The sequence below is a fragment of the Anastrepha ludens genome, chromosome 2 (assembly GCF_028408465.1).
Source record: "Anastrepha ludens isolate Willacy chromosome 2, idAnaLude1.1, whole genome shotgun sequence".
Taxonomy (NCBI): Eukaryota; Metazoa; Arthropoda; class Insecta; order Diptera; family Tephritidae; genus Anastrepha; species Anastrepha ludens.
Window position 1 is genome coordinate 68,174,295 of NC_071498.1, and position 21,046 is coordinate 68,195,340.

Consider the following 21,046-nt stretch of genomic DNA (forward strand, 5'->3'; position numbering starts at 1 on the left):
TAGTTTATGTGTTGAATAAAAAATAAAATAAAATATTATCATTCATAAGAAATTGAAATAGTTGCATTTTACCATTTTGGGCGCGAAATGCGTTATCGATTTCGGAAAACCGTATAAACATCGATGTATCGATTTTATCATCAATGCGCTTCCAGCGCTAGCGGCTAGCCAACATCAATTGTAGCCGGCAAAGTAAAATAACAATTTGTGCAAAAATATTATTGACATTATCATAATAATTAATTGCATTTATACGCAATGACCTCTATAATAAAACTTCACACAATATCCGGTGCAATGGACGAGTCACCTCCTTGCTATATACTGCAAATTGACGAGGTGCGGATTCTGCTCGATTGCGGATGGGACGAGAAATTCGATCCCAACCTAATCAAAGAGTTAAAAAGGTAGTGATGATGAAGAGCGCCTATGTATATAATATTCAACAAATTGTTTTAATTTTTCCCAGACATGTACACACAATCGACGCGGTGCTTTTGTCACATCCAGATGTGTTCCATTTAGGTGCGCTGCCCTACCTTGTTGGCAAGCTCGGCATGAATTGTCCAATCTATGCTACCATTCCGGTGTACAAAATGGGCCAAATGTTTATGTACGATTTGTATATGTCGCATTATAACATGTACGATTTTGATTTATTTTCGCTGGACGATGTGGATGCAGCATTTGATAAAATCATTCAGCTGAAATACAATCAAACTGTGCCTCTAAAAGGTGAGCTAAACATATGGGCATAAATGAAGTAAAGGTAGAAGCGGTAATAAGTTTCGTACATCTTTCGTGTCTCGTTTAAGGTAAAGGCTACGGCATCACCGTGACGCCACTTCCTGCGGGCCATATGATCGGCGGCACTATCTGGAAGATTCTAAAAGTTGGCGAGGAAGATATTGTATATGCAACAGATTTCAATCATAAAAAAGAACGTCATCTGAATGGATGTGAGCTGGAGCGCCTTCAGCGCCCTTCGCTACTAATTACAGATGCTTACAATGCACAGTACCAACAGGCACGACGTCGAGCACGTGATGAAAAGCTGATGACAAACATTCTGCAGACTGTACGCAATAATGGCAATGTTCTTATTGCGGTTGATACAGCGGGCCGAGTGCTAGAGTTGGCGCATATGCTTGATCAACTTTGGAAGAATAAAGAATCTGGTTTGATGGCATACTCCCTGGCAATGTTGAATAATGTTAGTTATAATGTAATTGAATTTGCGAAATCGCAAATTGAGTGGATGAGTGATAAGCTGATGAAGACTTTCGAAGGTGCACGTAACAATCCCTTTCAATTTCGTCACATGCAGCTTTGTCATAATTTAGCTGAGCTGGCGAAAATGCCCAGTCCAAAGGTTGTGTTGGCTAGTACCCCGGACATGGAATGCGGGTTTACGCGTGAGCTTTTTGTGCAATGGGCGGCAAATCCACTGAATAGCATTATTATAACATCTAGGTGAGAAGTATAGTTGGGCAAATATTTAAGTACATTCATTTTCGTTTTTTGTTATCAGGTCTTCGCATGGCACATTAGCAATGGATTTGATTGAGAATGCTTCGCCCGGACGTAAGTTGGAACTGGACGTTCGCCGTCGTATCGAGTTGGAAGGTGCTGAATTGGAAGAATATCTGCGCACACAAGGCGAAAAGCTCAACCGATTGATTGTTAAACAGGATGTAGAAGAGGAAAGCAGCTCTGATTCCGATGATGACATAGAAATGAGTGTAATCACCGGTAAGCATGACATCGTTGTGCGGCCAGAAGGACGGCATCATAGTGGCTTTTTTAAATCGACCAAGAAACACTATGCTATGTTCCCATTCCACGAAGAAAAAATAAAGTGTGATGAGTATGGCGAAATTATTAATTTAGATGACTATCGGATTTCGGATCTCGGATTTGAAGCGACAGTGGATGAGCATAATAAAGAAAATATCAAGAAAGAGGAAACGAAAGAGAACAAACCAAGCACTAATGGTAAAAATACAATATCTTTTTCAAATTAAATTATTATAAATTCTTTCCCTCAGATGTTCAATTATTGGAGAAGCCGACAAAATGTACCAGCCAAAGGAAAACAATTGAAATAAATGCCCAAATTCAACGTATCGACTTTGAGGGTCGTTCGGATGGTGAATCGATGCTGAAAATTCTTTCTCAATTGCGCCCCAGACGTGTTATAGTAGTTCATGGTACGGAGGATGCAACTAGCGTTGTAGCGAAGCATTGTCAGCAAAACATAGGCGCACGTGTTTTTACGCCGCAAAAGGGTGAAGTGCGTGTGAACACATATTTCTTTTTTAATCAAATATTTTAACTTTGAATTCACTTTCCGCAGACGATTGATGCCACCACCGAATCGCATATCTATCAGGTGCGTTTAACCGAGGGACTGGTTGCTCAACTGCAATTCCAGAAAGGCAAAGATGCTGAAGTGGCCTGGGTGGATGCACGTATTGGCGTCCGTTCACAGGCTATTGACATGAGTACAACACAGCACGACAGCGACAACATGGACGTCGAAGTATCAGACGATAAGACGCTCACTCTCGAAACGCTCCAAACTGATGAAATACCTGTGCACAATGCAGTTTTAATCAACGAACTTAAGCTGTCGGACTTTAAGCAAGTTCTCATGCGCAATAATATCAGCTCGGAGTTTTCAGGTGGTGTGCTGTGGTGTGCCAACGGCACACTGGCACTACGGCGAATGGATACGGGTAAAGTGACTATGGAGGGCTGCATCTCAGAAGAATACTATAAAATTAGGGAATTACTTTATGATCAATATGCCATCGTTTAATTGTTAGATATTAGTTAGTCGGAATAAATTATATTTCTACGAAAAACACACACATTTCATTGGTTTTAGAACTTTATTGCGACATAAAATGTAACATAGGATCGTCGGTGCGCTGCCGTTTGCGTTTCCATTCGTCGATTTCCTCTTCCGTAGGTGCTTTAACGTCGTACTTGCTATTATAGCCACGTTTACGTTCATCGTGCGTTTCGTCATCATTGCCCGACTTGGCACGTATATCCTGCAGAGCAGCTTCCAATTGCGCTTTCTCTTTGGCACGCAAAGCTTTTTCTCTTGCTTTCTCTTTTCTATCCTTTCGTTTTTGGATGTTGGCCTTCCGCTTTTTTTCAAGTTTTTTTAATTTTTTCTTTGCTTTTTTATTTTCCAATTTCGACTTTTTAACTTCGTCTTCAGATGAAGTAGACGATGAAGATGATAACGACGAAGAGGAAGACGACGATGTTTCATTTGGCTCCTTAGCTGCCGAATCTTCTGCTACGGTTTCTGTTTCGATTGCACTAGTAGTTGCGGCAGGGTGTAGAAGGTCGGTCACAGTTTCGGGATCTTTCATGCCAATACAATAAGAATTCTGCGAAAAAAATGTATTAAAAAGTTATAGTTCATGCTTTAATAATAAACAATATTTACCTTAATAAATGACTTGCAGCATTTGTAACCCCACCGTCCCCCATTCCAGTAGCTACCCCAAACAGTTGTATGGTTATTGACCATCACATCCTCTTCGTAAACACTACGCGCCTTTGGCTTTTCCATGCCTTTTATTACTTTACCACTTCGTGAGTATTCAATATACTCCTCCGTTTGGGCTAATAGTAAAGATTTCGGAGGTGCATTCAAATGCTCCTCACCGCCATATTTTTCCACAATATGTTCCTTCGTCTATAAAATTAAATTAAAGTCTCCATGATGCACATGAAAGTACAACGATGCAAATGGAGTAGATGTTAATTTTTACTTACACTAGATTTGAACTGCTCCTTTTTCTTGTCGTACTCCTTCTGCAGTAACTCCAATTTTGTTGGCTCAGCAAGTAGATGCACATCGACACCTTTTCCATGTGCTTCCCAAGCAAAGAGTTGGGCCGTAGCGTGTTTTGTGGTATCACCTGAGAAACGCACAAAGTTTTCTCCCGCAAATTCGACCCTTTAAGTAACCAATATGTAATGTTATTAGTTTTAATAATTTATTTCACTCACTCTTCTGGTTGCATATTTGGATTTGGATTGTCTCGCATAGACCGCGTTTTGGGATCGTAATATGCCGAGTTTGGATCCAAGTTACGCAGATATTTGGCTGTGTCTTCACGTATACGTAAATTACGCACAGTGATGCGTTGTTTTGAGTCCACTTTAGTACCAGGCATGTCTACTTCATCTACATATTTATCTTCATTGTCATTGTCATCGGAGAGCTCAACATCGGGATCTATATTATAAATGTACGGAAATTAGAATCAAATATTGAAAAATATTCCTTAAGCACGTACTATTTTTAAGCTTCTCAGCTTTTAACTGCCGCTTGGCTTCCTCCACTTTTTCGTATTCATCGATGATTTCTCTATGATTTGCTGGGTCGTATGAACTCCAACGATCGCGTTTCTCATCGTAGTTTACCGCTGTCTCCTGCACCACATGTTCATCATGCACGACAATTGATTCGGCATATTTTGCCAATACCTTACGAGGCCGTTCCAAGCAATCCTTTTTCTTATGCGTCATTGCACCGCAATTTTCGCAAGCACCTTTTCGATATTTTGTCACCAACTTGGTGACGTCCAAACCTTTTGGTGCTCGTTTCTCCAACTGTCCTTGTTCATCCTCCCTCTGTGGTCGCTGATGTTTTAATGTAGGTCCCTGGGCGTTGTAGTACCAGGGCGCATTAGAAATATATTGTGGAATATGTGGATTAATATCTCGTCCCTCCTCGTCTACAGCTGCAGGCGCGGTACCCGCTTTTCGGGCTTCCTCCAATTCTTTGGCCTTACGCCAATCCTCGCGTGATTTTTTCTTTGGCTCTTCACTATCAACATCTTCATCTTTGTTATGGATGAGTTGTGAAACAGGGGCTCGTATGGCACCTGAACTCATTGTTGCAGATTTTTATAGATTATTTTGATCTGTTTATGTTTAAATTTTTACGTAAACAAATTGAAGGCGTTTCTTTTCGACGAATACTACAAAATGTGAAAAGATCAAAACAAAAATTTGTCAGAATCTATCGAAGATGCAAGCAATGTATCGATTTTTGATTTTGAAACAATATTTATCGAACAGTACATCGGTTTTGTAAAAGTGGGCCGCGAGGCAATACAATGCATACTTGAGCTAATTTAGCGTTTCACTTTAAATAAATAAACTATATCTATCTGTAAAGTCGGTACTGATGGAGTGGTTGCATTTTTCAAAAGAAAACAGTGAGAGCGCGGAACAAAGAGGCACAATCGGCCCCTGCGTTCGGCAACGTTCGACATCTGGCTCTCTCCTACTTGAGTGAGCATATATATGTATGTATATGCGCATATGTATGTATATAAATTCACATATTTATATTTGCATATGCCTTCTTCCTGTGTGCATGGTAATGAACCATTTCTCTGTTGAGAATAGGACGATGAAAGTAGGAAATGAAATGTAGTGTTTTGAGTGTAATGTATCTTGAAAAAGTCAAATCGATGATGGTGCCTCTTAGTGTTGTTGAATTGAACATATCTTTCATGAATTTGATAAATGTTTCGTAATTTTTCACGTTTGAGTCAATGTAACTTGATCAATTCCATTGCGATTCCATTTACCTCCTTCTCTATATCCATACAAAATATCTATCAAACAAATAAAATTAAATTTTCTTTTGAAAAATGCAATCATTCTATAATTATTTTCTTATGACATTGTCACGTTAAACTATCGTCTGTAAACCGATTTTACAGACAACCTCTTTTTTCACTAAATAAATATCTTTGGCATTTGAATGCATTTGCATTAAAGCCAAGGCGATTTGAGTAGTGGAGGTGGCGCCATTAACAGTTTAAAACAGTTACTTTATTTTTTGCGATTTTGACAAGTCTGACGTCAGCTCCCTTCGTAATACAAAACAAACAAAAGTAGGAAAAATTACATGTTTGTGAAGATTCAGTGAATGGCTTGATAATATTGTGATTTGTGAGATTAAAACTAAACAAACTAATGCAAACGAAGTGCCGCGTGTTAATTGTTAAAGCACAAATGAATATAAAGACTCTAAATGCAGTTTTTGCGTTTTTATCCGGAAGACGCCGTCACTAGAAAGTATGAGTATATGTGTATAATTTCTTGTGTTTGGCTGTTTCCATTGCTTTCAACTACTCTTATTCTTCAGAAACAAGTAACTCCCCTTCCTTTTGTTTGTTTATTGGTGGACTCTTACGGCACGGCGAATTCGGAAGGCGCAATCTTCTTCTCTATCATTCTTGGAAAAGGCCTATATGTACCAGGTGAAGCACATGACAATCAGTAAAGGATTTGCACAGAAGCGTGAACCAAAGGATGGGCCATTTTTGCTTAATTTCCGCAATGCCAATTTTCGATAGGCATTACTAGACAATTTCGCCCTCTTCCGATCTGGCCCGATCTCGCAAACCATTGCTAAAAAGTTATAATCCGCAAATCTTTTCGCCTGGTGCTGCGCGATTTTACCCAATCTTTTCTTTTCATTTTGTCTTTGGGGAACAAAAAAACGGTATTGCCTTCTAAACTTTTTAGCAGAAGTTTTCCTTTCTATGCCTTTGAGTACATTTTTTTTTTAATTCGGACAAGGCGGCCGACACAGGGTAAAAATTAGGTATTTTATATCACATTTGCTTATTGCTTCATGCATATGTATCAATACGTATCTTTCTATTAATTGAAAACTTTCCTTACTGCCTGCATTTTCAGTTCGTAATTTCCTGCAATAAATATTAATTTGATATTATGTTATACGGATTATAGGCAATTTTCGATGCGCGTTGTGTTTGTTAGCGCAAATGCATATGCGCTTAAAAATACCGTTACATATGTGGTATACTCATGGAGCACCTATACATACATGCGTATTTATAATTTCCTGTTCTGTTTTAACGTCTGATTGAGAACAATTTGTGTGCACATAACCCAAGAAATTTTTAAATATTGTTTTTTAATAAACCTCCTACATATACTCGCAGATCGGACTATCGTCTGTACTATGAGATTATATTATTGCTATACAATATATGCAGTATTAAAGATTTACATTAGGAAACATAGAAAATAGCTAAATAGACTATAACCACTTATATAAACATTTGCCAATGATAAAAATGTATTTTATTTTACTTAAGCCAGCAAGATGCAAATTTAAACATTTTACATGTTATTTTAAATAGAAATATATGTATATGTATATCAATACTTGTAAGTAAGTAATGTATTTATGTATATCAAATTTGTTTGAATAAAAATATATAATATGGATGTTTTGTGTATATTGAATTTAGTAAATGCTAAATACATACATAGATATAGTGTAACTTTTATATTGATTTAGACAAATTTGCAAAAAGGCATTGTTTGGCCTCGCGATTTTTTTTTTTTAATTTTAATTTAAAGCTTTTTAAGTTTCTCAAATTTGACACGTTTTTATAGTATTTTTTTGTGCTAAATTTTTAAGTTTATATAAAAATTTCATTATTTGTTCTCTTTGCATAGTTATTGTATAAAACCCGCAATTCGCAGCTTTAAAAGCTTTACAAACTCTACAAATTTCTCGTAGTAAAATATTATTTCAAAAGTATCTGTCCGTACTGAATCTTAAAGCCCAAAGCCAGAGCCAAATTACTCACAAAAAAGTTTTGTTTGGAATAAAGTAAACTACTATTAAAGCAATAATCGCTTTGCTAAAATTAATTAAATTCATTATATGCGTTGGCGTTTTATCTTTTTCTTCTTTTTCTCGGATTTGCATGGTGACATTCCTTCTGGCATAGATGCTTTTTCAATAAATTTGTTGAAGATGCGATTAACTACATATACTGCCACAATCCCAAAGAGAATCCTATTTAAATATCACCAATTGATAAAACAAAATTTTTCAACATATTACCATAACGATTATTAGCTTACCAAGTTATGGTGCAAACACGATGCACAACACCGAATGCAGCCGCTGCAAGTGCCACACACGCCATTATATCGGGTATGAATTTAGCATGGAACTCGTTACCAAACACCAAAATCACAGATCTGGAGACAGTAGCGAGTGCGAGCAGAAGTAGCAATGCGCCAATGAGAGCAATCACTATAGCATGCATCTGTGAGGTAGCAATCCACTCAGCATAAAAACGCATCATGAAGAATATTACCAAACTCAGAATGCAGGAGAAAACCGCCGACACAAGTAGACTGCCGCCGTCTTTTGCTTTCGTTGCTGTCTCGATGATAAATGAAAATCGATATACGTACAAGTGTATGCAAATGCTTGTAGTACCATATGTTAGCCATTTCACAAAACTTACCCATATTTGATTGTCTTCGTTTGCTAACAAATGCCGGTGGTTAAAATTTTAACAGATATTCGCAAATTGAATATCAAGCTAGAAATTCCTTTGCCTTTTGTCTTTGTCCTTTGTAAACAAGTAGCAATAACAGTAGTAACAATTAATAACTTCAAATGACGAAAACGTCACCATATGTCACCTGCACGGAGTCGGCGCAGGAAGTGTGATTATCAAAGTTAAGCTCCGGTTGATTTTACCAATTGAGTACTGATTGAAACTTCCAATGTTAAGGTAGTGAACCGGTTTTAGTGCAATGAACAACTCATATCGATAAAGATTCCGTTTGAAATATCAATAAGAAGCGGAAAGAAATACAATTTCCTAACGGAAGTAGGCGCTTTTTCTATCAGTATATTTTAAATTATTTCAACTGTTCGTGCTCAGTGGATAATTTGACATAAAAAAGAATTTATATAAAATATGTGTATATGTATCTATATGTATATATGTATGTATATTAGGGCTCATCACTCTCCATATAAAATAAACTGTACTGTTTCCCAAAGGAATTATACAATTACAAGACTTCTGCTAAAAAATATCTGAAAACTATTAAAATTTATGTGAGCTGGCAGGGAAACCGGTGGAAAAACTGCTACTTAGTGAGGCACCCTGATTTACGACTATGCGCATATAATTGTGCACACATTCTTGGCCGCTGTTGAACGGGGTTCCTCTCAAATTTACACAAATCAATATTTTTTAGGTTTAGTCGAAGCAATTTTTTTCAATATTATTTTTAAATGAAAAAATATGGTGTACCATATTCAATAAAAAAGTATATTTAACCCTCAATGTTTTAGTAAAATTTTAACGATTATTAAATTAAACAAATCATTTTTAAATTTCATGAATCTACCAATCTTAACACAATATCTAAAGAGTAACATTCAACAGCAAAGATAAAACGTTCAAGTTCTTCAAAATTTGTACCTTATGTCTATTTTATAAAGGAGAAATAAAATTTAAAAAATTAATTCGCAAAAAAGTTCACCAAAAACCAAACAAAAACAATTGATAGCACTGACAAAAAATGCAATTGATAAGAGTTTATCAACAAAGAGCGAAATGATAGCATGCTTATTTTCAAAACTCTCTTTCTCTCTTGACTAAGTGACTATTAAATCTCTTCGAATTGGATTTCACTGCCGATGTCAAATGACACACTTATGTGAAAGAGTAGAGCAGCAACACAAAGTTAGTGACGAGTAGTGATGCGAAGCCCGAATCGCCTTTGTTGTAAATAATTTGATCTTAAGCTGAGAGCTCAGAAAAGTAAAGTTAAAAAGTGACCTCTTAATCCTTAAAAAAATTTATAAATTCCCACAGAATCTTTCAAACTTGGATTATTTTGGAATTAATCGGTTTATAGTTTGTAAAAGTCGCTCATAAATTTTGGTAGAGTGACGCGAGTGCAATTTCTCTGTTGTTGTTGTTGTAGCAGCATAAACATTCCCCATACTTACATACGGTGAATGCTGCTGGAGTGACAGTCCTTAGCCGGATATAAATCCGGGTCGTTTCGGTAACGTAGAACCGACTGTCGTGGAAACAAATTTCAATTTCTCTGTTCTAGCCTAACTACTTGGTTTATAAAAGAGACGATGTCGCCAAGCAAGCTAGCTGTTTTGATGCTTATATCCATTTTATATAACTTTTTATTTTATAGAACATTTTGTATAAACACGATGTAGTAAATTCAAATCCAATAATGAATACCGATGGGGTGATAATGTACTACTAGGTGTGGTCAAGTGTGTTGAAAAATCGTCGGTCGAATATACACCTAAAAACTAACATAAATATGTTTATGTACGTGCTTTCTATTATTGGAAAAAAGTGAAAGGCGAACATGTACATCCCTTGTTAGGGCTTTAATGGACCATATAACAATTGAAGGCCAAAACTTTTTTATTATCTCCAAATGGTATTTTTTTATGAAAAACGTTTCCATGAAAGAAATACATTTGGAGGTTTACCATTGCCTGCGCAGAGGTCACAACCACCTGAAAAACGTGTCTCTCGTTACTTCATATCCACTTGAACTCGAATCCGAGACAAATTGAGTTATTGTCACTCCCTTGTTTACGGCGACCGCCCCTTTTTAAAAAGCCCTTAGCAAATAGCATGGATACATTTGTTGTACTGCCTTCTATGAAAGCGCATGGATGCTGTAATAAAAAAAAAAGACATTAAAGTAATTCACAGCAAAAAAAAAAAAAACAATATTTGATATTCTAGAAAAATCATATTCCAGAAAACAAAGTAATAGTAATATATTGTCATTTTCTATTTGTGCCTCCTGCCTGCAATCTTTTATAATTTTTTCTTAAATTTTTTGCAATAACTTATCTAAAATTGATATGCATATTATAGCTTGCGATTGTTAAAAACTGCTCTCCTACTGTAGCCGAGAGGGTTAATGAAACTTTACTTATCTCATAACTCTCAAAAATATATTCGCAGTATTACCTTTTACTGATTCACGTATACTCTTAATTTTCTTTTCATTTCGTGAATTCGATAATAATATTGGGTAACAAATGAAAAAAAAATTAATATCTGGGGCTCATGGAATTTTTCCAATAGTATACGTAAAATAAGAACATTACCAAATATTTGTATCAGTATTTTTTCTTATTTTACGCCAGCTCAAAGTTTACAGTTCCCATTTTATACTTGTATGAAATTCTGAGATATAATGGAATACACCATATCCGAAATCATCCAAAGGAGTTTTAAATATTTATAACTAAAATTTAATTGGAAAGTTTCCTAGGGCTTTACCCTAAATTTGAGCTAGAACTTGAAAACCCACTTAATAGTTTTTGGGTTTTAAGTAAACTGTAATAATGTTGCTATTTCTGTGGAACGCAACAGTACAAGTGTATATTTTACTTTATAAGTATATGTAATAATTTCACTTCTTCTTCGTAATCTGTAATTCTAAAAATATCACCGATATTTGTGGATATCTTTTCTTGCATGTCTTTTATTGGTGAATTTTCCACAATTATAGCAAAATTAATTATTTCTTTTATTACATGCTTTATGCGTGGGATATTAGGAAGAATAAATAACTAATAACTCAGAATTTCATAGGAGTATAAAATGGGAACTGTACACTTTAAGGTGGCTTAAAATAAAAAATACTCGTACAAATATATGTTTGTACTTTAAAAAAACGCAATGAGTCCCAAGGGATTATTATTGAATTCACGAAGTGAAATGAAATAGAATTTGTGATATTAGCAATATAAGAAGTCATCCTATTTCGGGGTCACATCACTAGTGCTCTCAGCCCATTCACAACCACCACCTGCTGGCTAAGGAAATGAGACCAGAGCAGTGGCAGAAGAGCAACTATGTAGCAATAGCCGACAATAGCCACATAACAATTGCCAAGAAATTAACAAATCAGTTGAGTTTAAAACGTGAGCGTGTTTGATACATTTCGACTTAACTACAAGTAGTGGCTTGCTAAGAATTTTATAAAAAGTTCTTAATTCATATTTTATATTGTGAGTTTGTGCCGGAATAGACCGTTACGAATCAATCGAATAAAACACTGTGAGTACCACCATATTCAAGTGGAATTAGGAAGTCGGTAGAGTGCATAGAGGAAATACATGCTAGGGTTCAAGAACAATCAGAAGAGAGTGAAGTGTATGTACACAGTGCGCGGTAAAGTGTATCTATACGAACTTTCTACAGTAGATTTTTATTGGAAAATCTGTATGTCCGAAAAATAAGTGTACTAGGAAATAAAAAAGCGAAAATTGAGAAAATCGGCTTTCGGAAGGGAAAGTGCGAAAGAAAATTAAGTGGAAATTGTATGCCTTGATATAATAGGAATTGAAAAGAAAAGCTTTTCTCTTTAATTGCGAAACAAAAAGTGAATCTGAAACAACATATTTTGCATTTTCAGGATATTGTACAGCCGTTAGCCGTTTACGATAAATTGAACGTTGAGAGTAAGGTAAGCCTACTATTCCTCTTTTAAAAAATTATTTTAATGAACTTGCACTCATTAAAAGTGAGTATAAAAAGTTGCATTTTATGGCAATAACTAACTTTTGATAAACACGCATTTTTTACGGCCACATTGAGCATGTACCACTTCAAACATTTACTTGCTTTCAATTCAATTTATTAACCGCCACTGCTGCAGTTTTGCGAGATTTTTGCGTTATGTCGACACGCCTTTTTCGTTGTCGTATTATGTTGCACCGTTATTTGATACCTTTTCAGTAGGCAACCGCACAGTCAACAACATATTCGACATTGCCAATGGCTCTGCTTTCTTCGTTGGCTGCTTGGTTGGTGTTGGTGTCACAATATCAAACACCAAAACTAATGCTTATCATGGAGTTATACCGCATATGGAGCACATTCTTCGAACGGTTGACCCCAAAAGCGGTGAGGCGAGTTTGCGGTTTTAAGTCGCCCAAACGCATTTTCCTTCAAAGGCAGCCACCCCACCTTGTATGTATCTCGAATGCCCCAACTCAACACTGTCCCATCCTTTCGGATTCAATGTACATATTATGTGTCTATATACATATGAAGGCATGCATGTATGTCGTATGCGTGAGTGCGTGTGTATTTTATGCAGCAGCGGCAATAGACTGCTTTGTTGCTGTATTACGCCCCAAAGACGCCAGTATTGATTTAACAAACTTAAATGGAAAAATCAAGCCTAGTTAACACTTCTTTAACTGAAAGCGAATGCAGTCACTAAGGACTGGTGATTATCATAAATATATACCGATGAACATGAGCATTTATGAGCAAATATTATGTAATTAAACAGAAAGTTTGGCCATATTCGCGTATTGGCATCCAAGCAGTGATGCGAAATGTGCATGGAATTGATTTTTCACATACACAGGGTCTTTCAAGTTTGAGTTCCTTTAGGCAACCAACTGCTAAAGTTCGACTCTATCTCTTTTGATGAAAAATCTGAAATTTACTCAAATCCACCCGATTTCGTTCAAGGATTGTATACAAATAATTAAAATCCACTGCGATCAATGAATGGATTTGTGGTTCGTGCCAACTGTTTCATTGAATGCTGAAAAAGCTTTCCATAAAAAAGCATATTTCGTTCAAAGGTGGCATAAAACTGTTGGTCTCTCACACACACTCAAATTCGAGCTCTGGAAGCCAAACAATGGATGTATGCTTTAAATATGTATACAATTACCCTGAAGAAGACTAAAATTTTAGATATTTTACTGCGTGCACAGCCAATAGGCCCGATCTGTAATTAGCAAATGGAGAATTTTAAGTGGAATGAATGCTGACAATATGTGGTTTGAGCGCTACGACCCGATTCGCTCGGCTGTCAACAAAATACAGTACTATCTCGATAATCCGGACACGCGGTAGTCCGGTCACATCTATAATCCGGACAACTGCATAATTCGGACAGTTTAACATTTTTTACTCTATAATCCGGACATTTTTCAAATTTGCTTCGCAATATGTACATACATATGTATTTTAATTTTTAATTTGCTTTGTGAGTTTTTCGTAAAATAGCAGTACTTTAACAACAATATATGTATACGAAATGCAACAGCATAAATCACGCGTTGTGTTTATTCTTTAGTGACAAAGTGAATTGAGTGGGCATTATTATTATGAGCAGTGGAAAATTTAATAAAGGGGCTCATAAAACCCTTACTCTTCAGAAAAAATGTGAAATTTTAGATCTCCTTGATAAAGGAAAATCATTAAGATGGTTTGAAACAGAATTTGGTGTCAACAAATCTACTGTTTTTGACATAAAAAAGAAACGTGATGCCATTAGAAAATTCGCGACTAAATGTGAAATGAAATAGTACATACTAAATAAAAAAAATGTTTGATTATGTACAGATGTACATATTATTATGTAAGTATGATTGTACTGTATTTAATAAAACTATTTATGTACATACATATATCTGTTCATTTCAAAAAAACAACGTTTAGTTGAAAAACAAAAATCATCTATAATCCGGGCACCCCCATAATCCGGACGACCCCTAACATCGAGATAGTACTGTAATTAATTTATTACAAACGAAACTATCCGGGGTAATACTTTCAAGATAGCATTAGTGCAGAGATAGAGACACAATGATGCATAAATACTAGACAGATAAATAATTCCCATTCAAAATATGTATGGAAGAGCGCATGAATATTTTTCAATGCATATTTTTAATGTAATGTCTAAATCCTGCCTCCAGGGCAGGGGAAACTTGACCCCGGGGGAAACTTGAGATGCGGGCCCCTTCAAATTTTTTTTATTTATCAAAATGCGTATTATGTTATAGTGATATAACATTTAAACATTGAAAAACTCATTGATAAAATTTTTGATAGAATTAATTATGAAATATTGATTAAAATGAATTTTAGAAAACTCTTCAGCAGATCTGAAATCAAAAACGCAGCTGAAAAAAGTTAAAATTTTTTATTCATTTTGTAAACCTTACAAATATTTGAAAACGACTGCCACGATGCTCAAGATTCCAAATACAAAGTTGCCAATCCTGTTACACGACTCTGAGTTGAACAAGAACGATGGTATTCTTTGATCCTTGATAAAGCGCTGAACGATCTTTCGGCGCCGGCAACCGATACTGTGTTCACTTGTTCAACGTATAAGTTTTAAACTCAAAATAATTGACAAGATTACCAGAATGTAACGTTATTTCACACAGCAAACTTTTCTTAAGAGGGGCCACGCATTAGTTCCCGACACATAAAAAAATAAAATAAAAGTGTGAAATTGACTGGGGAAACGAATTTAAAAAATTATTCATATAATAACATACCCAGTGAAAAATCAAAAATTTCTAGTCTCTAAAAAGTATTATTGCTATCTCTACATTTAATTCTTTATCAACGTAAGGACAAATTGCTTTAAAGAATAACTACGTTTCAAAATTGGTCTTCATTTAAAATACAACTATCTAAATTTAATCTAATCATCACTATAATTATTAATTACCTTATAAATCAGTAGCATAAAATGCTCCCTTTTAATAAGAGCTCAATAATATACACTTTTGTATCACCATATTATATTATATTTATTCTTAGTAATCGTGATCATAACATTCGATATGGTGACACCAAAAAAAGTCTGTGACGGAACTCTGGTAGAAGTATTATTTACTATATTTTTTCAAGCAGAAAATTTCTTGGAATTACCCTCGAGTCCGGGCCCTTCTGAAAACTCCGGCCCGGGGGAAAAAATACATGCATATCTGTATAGCCACACGATCTCAGGATTAGCTTAACGGATTTGAATGAAATCGGGCACACAGATAGTGTATCACATTTCTAGACTTTTCACCTAGGTGTTGCCACTAACAATGTTTCACAGGGTTGCCACCTGTTCGAAATTAAAAAAAAAAATTGCATGAGATATGCCGATGTGGGTATCAAAAGGAAGGTATTTCACTCCGCATTACAATAGAGATATAAAACCCCGAATTTTTGTTATTAATTTTATTATGTTAAAATTAAAAATTGTTACATTAAAAAATTTTAATGCTTTTAAAGAAACTTAGGCCTTTTATTTTTGCGTTTGTAAGCATTTGTGTCAGTATCGCGACAAATAGACCAACAGTATTCGCCAAGCATATGCGTAATGTCTTGTCCTTTAAAGCGCTTTTCAATAGCCGCAATGTCCTGATGGAACCTTTCGCCATGTTCATCGCTACAAGCTCCTAAATCATCAGGGAAACAATCTAAATGATTGTGAAGGAAATGGATCTTTAGCGACATAATATGCCCATTTCGCCATATGCCGAAATTATTTCTGCAACAATATTTTTATAATTGTCTGCTCGTTTGTTGCCAAGAAACTGCTCAATAACAGCAACTGTGCCTTTCCATGCACGTTGTTCGATAGCATTCAATTTTGATGAAAATTCATAACTTGCAACTATTTTTTTTATCTGCGGACCACTGAAAACACCTTAAATTATACACATCATTAAAAAAATAAAGTTACTAAAAGCCTTCGTAAAAAAAATACCTGCATGAATCTTTGCGCCGCTCAGTTTCGGAAAAATATTGCGCAAACTTGCAATCGCCTCGCCCTCACGATCCAGTTTTTTAACAAAATTTGATACGACACCGAGCTTAATGTGTAGTGATGGCAAAATGATTTGAGATGGCTGCACTAATGGTAGATTTTCTATACTTTCTACGGCTACTTTGTAGCATGTTCGCGGCTTCCACTTAAATTCAGTGTAATGCTGATCTCTTTTGTGACCTTCGTGTATTTTTATTTTTTCTCCCCTTTCCGAAAAAGTAGATTTGGTTCATAGGATAGAAAAAGAGCTCGTTTTTGTAACGCAGTGTTATATACATACTAAATAAGAACTATGCTGATTCTCTCATCTCTTTTTTCTTCAGTTCAAATGTTTATATGAAATCCACAAAGGAAAGCCGGTGGGAAATCTTTCATGTGGTAGCCGCGCGCAAATGTGATTTGGTGTTTCGATTTTATTCTATTTTTACATTTGTTAACAATTTTAGATCAACCCACAGTGAGTGCAAAAGAGAAGCGTGCACATATCTAAGATAATTTTAATAATAATTATATTGTAATCAATGGAAAATTCATATAAGTTTACTTCTTTTTTTATTTTAATACCCAATGAGAATCGGTCAATCAGTGTATAAATAGTATGATTTTTTCCTCAGGACCAACAGAAGTTGTACCTTGGAATACTCAATATGGCGCATATCTTATATATAAAACGGTAAACATGTTTTCAAGGAAATGTCAAAGCAGAAGACATACATACATATTCGAATAATCACAAATTGTTATGGATGTGAATCAAAATATCTTTTGTGAGGGTAACACATTTGGGAAACATTGCAAACTTATTTCCAAAGTCAATGTTGTGTAGTCCTAACAGTGCGTTTATTGAAGATAAGTCTAAATTATCTTTTCTGACAAAGCGCATTATTAGCCCCTTTTTCTGCAGGAAACATTTTTGGTAGCCGGAACATGAAGACATCGTTTGTGCGCTAAATTTCGTAATCGAGTTATCAGTCGTCTCGGGGTTGTCAATTGGCCATCTCGGAGATGCGGTTTGGCACTGTTAGAATTTTTTGTTGAGTACCTAACGTATGACACGGAAGGTTGGACCATGAGAGAAAGATTCTGCGGAAGATTTTTGGACTTTTGCACGTTTGTGACGGCGAGAATCGAAGGCAATGGAACAATGAGCTATATGAGCTTTACGGCGCCATAGACATAGCGCAGCGAAAAAAGATCCAGCAGCTTCGTTGGCTGGGTCATGCAAACGCTCCGGCTCTGAAATTATTCGATGCGGTACCAGCTGGTGGTAGCAGAGGAAGAGAAAGGCCTCCTCTGCGTTGGAAAAATCAGGTGAAGAAGGACTTAGCTTCACTTGGAGTGTCCAACAGGCGCCGTTTAGCACAAGAAATAAACAACTGGTGCACTTTGTTAAACTCGGTCAAAATCGCATAAGCGGGTATCACGCAAATTAAGAAGAAGAATAGTATTTTGCGTATCTGGGATTTAAGTTCCTTATTCAAAAAATTAATACGAAACTGAGTTCTACAAACGAAAAACATTATTTTGGGGTTTCCCCCATTAAAGGTATATTTTGATTTTCGCTAATAGATTTTCATTTAAATTTGACAAATTCCCCATTCACTAAATACATTTTTTTCGATAAAAACTCTGTTTTTGTTTTTAAACCATCCCAATCCATGTAGTTTTGCTGAAAAATGTAGCTTCTGCCAAATATTCACCCGTCTTCTCGAAGAAAATCTCTTTCATTAATAATTTTATGTACAATATATAAAATCTTCATTCTTAAAATGAAATGAATAAAAGCTCGAAGAGCTTGTGAAGGTTATATTACAAGCTTCTGCCCACCTGCTCGCGTCTCTTTTAAAAGCACTGCTGGGATCTGCATTTATGTCGTTTTCGTTATTCTAAGTTATTCTGATAGGCCACACAATTTGCTTGGCACTGTTTCTCTTTCTGAGTTTTTATTACACAAAGTTTTTAATTCTATATCTTCGGAACTGCAATTAGTTGCAGGAATCACAAGCTTTACGTTAAATGTGTATATTTTACGAGTGCTAAAAAATGAATGGTGGGTCTGCCAAATAACAACGCTGAAAACAATTTTTCATCGACTTTGGATAACACAAAAGTGTAATTTTATGTATTTAGTATCACTGTTTAACAGGTTCGAGAAGTGTTCCCTCCATAATTTAAGATTGCTCTGTACGTCAGTCACCAGTTCGCCGTCTTTGTTCTTACAGGAAAACGCCCCGGTCTTAAAACCTTCTGTAAACCGCCGAACTTTCTGGTAGGATTTTCGGGCGTTGTTCCTGTTGGCCAGCATCTCAAGCTCCTCGCACTCACGTATTTCGGCCTCTCGTTTCTTCTTTCGGATAATTTGAAAGTGGGCGATACTGCACGTCATTGTCGATGGAAATTTACGAATAGTGGAGGATTACTTGTATCTTATAATATCTTTTATACACATATGAAATTTCTTCTAGGGTATCTACCAACTTTACTATTATAATACGTCTATTCGCCAAGCGTTCGCAAGTGGCAAATAGATGAAGCAACCAGTATAAATAAATCTCTATACTATAAAGGTGAATGTCTGTACGTTGTCCGCGCATCACTACGAAACGACAACACCAAATGACGTAAAAATGGTTATACATTCATATTTTCACCCAATGAAGGTTATAGGCATGTTTTTATGACGGAACTCCCTTCCCACAGCCCCCAGGCCGCGCCACCACTCTCATTCGTCACTAATAATCGAATATTTGCCTACATTTAATCTAAAAAATCTTAGTTTTTCCTATTTCCCACTATTTATAGCACACTCTAGACTTCATAATCCGCATAAGCTGTTCAACTATGACCCAAATGCAAAGTTCAAAAACGGTTTGAGATAGAAAATTAATAAAAATAATTTTGCTTGATATTTTTCTGATTGGTTGTTTGGATTTTATTCAACGAGGCATAGCAACGGATGCCGGGTATTGTAATACATATTATGGTTATTAATAAAAATTATTTTCTATGAAATTATTTTTTGTAATTCTTTTATATTGGTACATATCCTAAATCCCTCAAAACTACTCCTACGCGAGCGGGGCCGCGGGCTAAAGCTAGTATATAAATATACCGCTTGAAAAAAACACCTGAAACCTTGCTGCTTCAACACGGTACTTTGTGCTCTGTCAACACCGTTTGTGTTCTCGTTCTTCTCAATGTTGTTGTTGACTCTAGACTAAAAACTAACCATTGCAAGGTGTCGGAGCACGACGGGCAACACTAAAAGAGAATTCGTAATGTTGAACGCGGTCTAATGAAGCTCTCTTGAAATGAAGTCGACAGCATTGAACATAGTGAGTTATACCAGTTTTATGAGGTATGACCATACTCGCTAGCGGCGAATTTTGCCCGACAACTTTTTTGTTGTTTTCACGTGTAAATTTTTCGTCAAGCGAGCAGAGAAATGGCGATTCGAAGGGGCCTAATATAAGCTTGCTCGCTCATAGTATTTATTTGTTTACTTTTTCGGCAGACTGTGTACAGCAGTGCACGAATTTGTAATAGTGTCGTCATAATGTGAGGTGTTCTGGGGGGCCCTTGACAATTATACATGCGCAGATATATGTATATGTATATAAACCCCAAGAAATTCATTTAGAAACAAGAATTATACATTTTGTACGATGCACTGCGCATGTTTTTTCACGGTAATACTAAGTATTTGGTATTCTCAGTACAAAAAGAAGAAAAAGCCGGTCGGCTTCATCAAATAGTTGTTTGGATTAGTGGCAGCGAAATTTACCGAAAGCTTTGCTTGCATGTGTAGGTACATATTCACATATACATACAAAAGCACATATAAGTACATGTGTGCATTTATACTGAATTTTAACTCAATGTACAGTACTTTTATATAAACTACTGTGATTAGTTTTACGATGAATTTTGTTACTTACCTGCTAATTAGTGTTAAGGCCCTTTGGCTTGTTGGTGTTGACGTGTAGGTATAATTTGCATTACTAAATTGTTAAATTTAGCAATTCGAAACATCTTATGGTGCTATGTGAAACGGTGATTGTTCTGGGCGTAGCAGTAGTTGCAATGATACCCAGTAGAGAAAGGACGTTACTTGGTTACACCACTTCTCATCAAAATTATTCTTGTTTTCCATGTAAGCAATATAGCACTGAGGCCTAATTTATTTAATGGAATTAGAAAATGTGACAATCATTTAATTTTACAAAAATCATATTGAACACTGAATGAGGGCGGGCAAACTAGCAAACGGCATTCCAAAATTGAGTAATTACAAGCTTGACGTATTATTGGTTAAATAAGTAAGACCACTGTTTAGTATTATCCAAGCCGAAGTCAGAATAGTTCAATCAAACTACCTAATACCTGCTGACAATAATTCTTCTTCTTCCACTTCTCTTAGGTAACCAACCAATTGCGGTAGTCCCTCGTCAAATAAATCGCACATTAAATATATTCTTACTTTAAATGTGTAAGAACCTCACCTTTCTTGATATGAAGGTTGAGGTTATGCTATAATATGTCCAGTGGTCCACTT

General features: G+C 35.8%; 4 protein-coding genes across 6 annotated transcripts in view; 2 read left to right on the forward strand and 2 right to left on the reverse strand.

Annotated features, from left to right (window-relative positions):
* The first annotated feature begins 156 nt into the window (after positions 1-156).
* On the forward strand, positions 157-2,880 carry LOC128871740 (probable cleavage and polyadenylation specificity factor subunit 2). The gene is made up of 6 exons (XM_054113762.1): positions 157-407; positions 470-735; positions 816-1,473; positions 1,532-1,995; positions 2,049-2,293; positions 2,357-2,880. The coding sequence occupies exons 1-6, from the start codon at positions 259-261 to the stop codon at positions 2,819-2,821; spliced, it is 2,247 nt and encodes a 748-aa protein (XP_053969737.1). The 5' UTR covers positions 157-258; the 3' UTR covers positions 2,822-2,880.
* On the reverse strand, positions 2,859-5,035 carry LOC128871741 (pre-mRNA-splicing factor Slu7). Its single transcript, XM_054113763.1, has 5 exons — positions 4,326-5,035; positions 4,036-4,264; positions 3,799-3,982; positions 3,467-3,718; positions 2,859-3,407 (listed from the first exon to the last, which is right to left on the reverse strand). The coding sequence occupies exons 1-5, from the start codon at positions 4,924-4,926 to the stop codon at positions 2,895-2,897; spliced, it is 1,779 nt and encodes a 592-aa protein (XP_053969738.1). The 5' UTR covers positions 4,927-5,035; the 3' UTR covers positions 2,859-2,894.
* Positions 5,036-7,279: 2,244 nt separating this feature from the next.
* On the reverse strand, positions 7,280-8,531 carry LOC128857939 (protein KRTCAP2 homolog). Its single transcript, XM_054093798.1, has 3 exons — positions 8,349-8,531; positions 7,957-8,260; positions 7,280-7,888 (listed from the first exon to the last, which is right to left on the reverse strand). Exons 1-3 carry the CDS (start codon positions 8,350-8,352, stop codon positions 7,750-7,752), a joined length of 447 nt encoding a protein of 148 aa, XP_053949773.1. The 5' UTR covers positions 8,353-8,531; the 3' UTR covers positions 7,280-7,749.
* A 3,270-nt stretch (positions 8,532-11,801) lies between these two features.
* LOC128871742 (dihydropyrimidinase) overlaps positions 11,802-21,046 on the forward strand; it is a 70,051-nt gene continuing 60,806 nt past the window's right edge. For all 3 annotated transcript variants that reach the window (XM_054113764.1, XM_054113767.1, XM_054113765.1), the window contains exons 1-2: positions 11,802-11,960; positions 12,319-12,369. The gene's annotated coding sequence lies outside the window, so the exon portion shown is untranslated. The remainder of the gene's footprint in view (positions 11,961-12,318; positions 12,370-21,046) is intronic.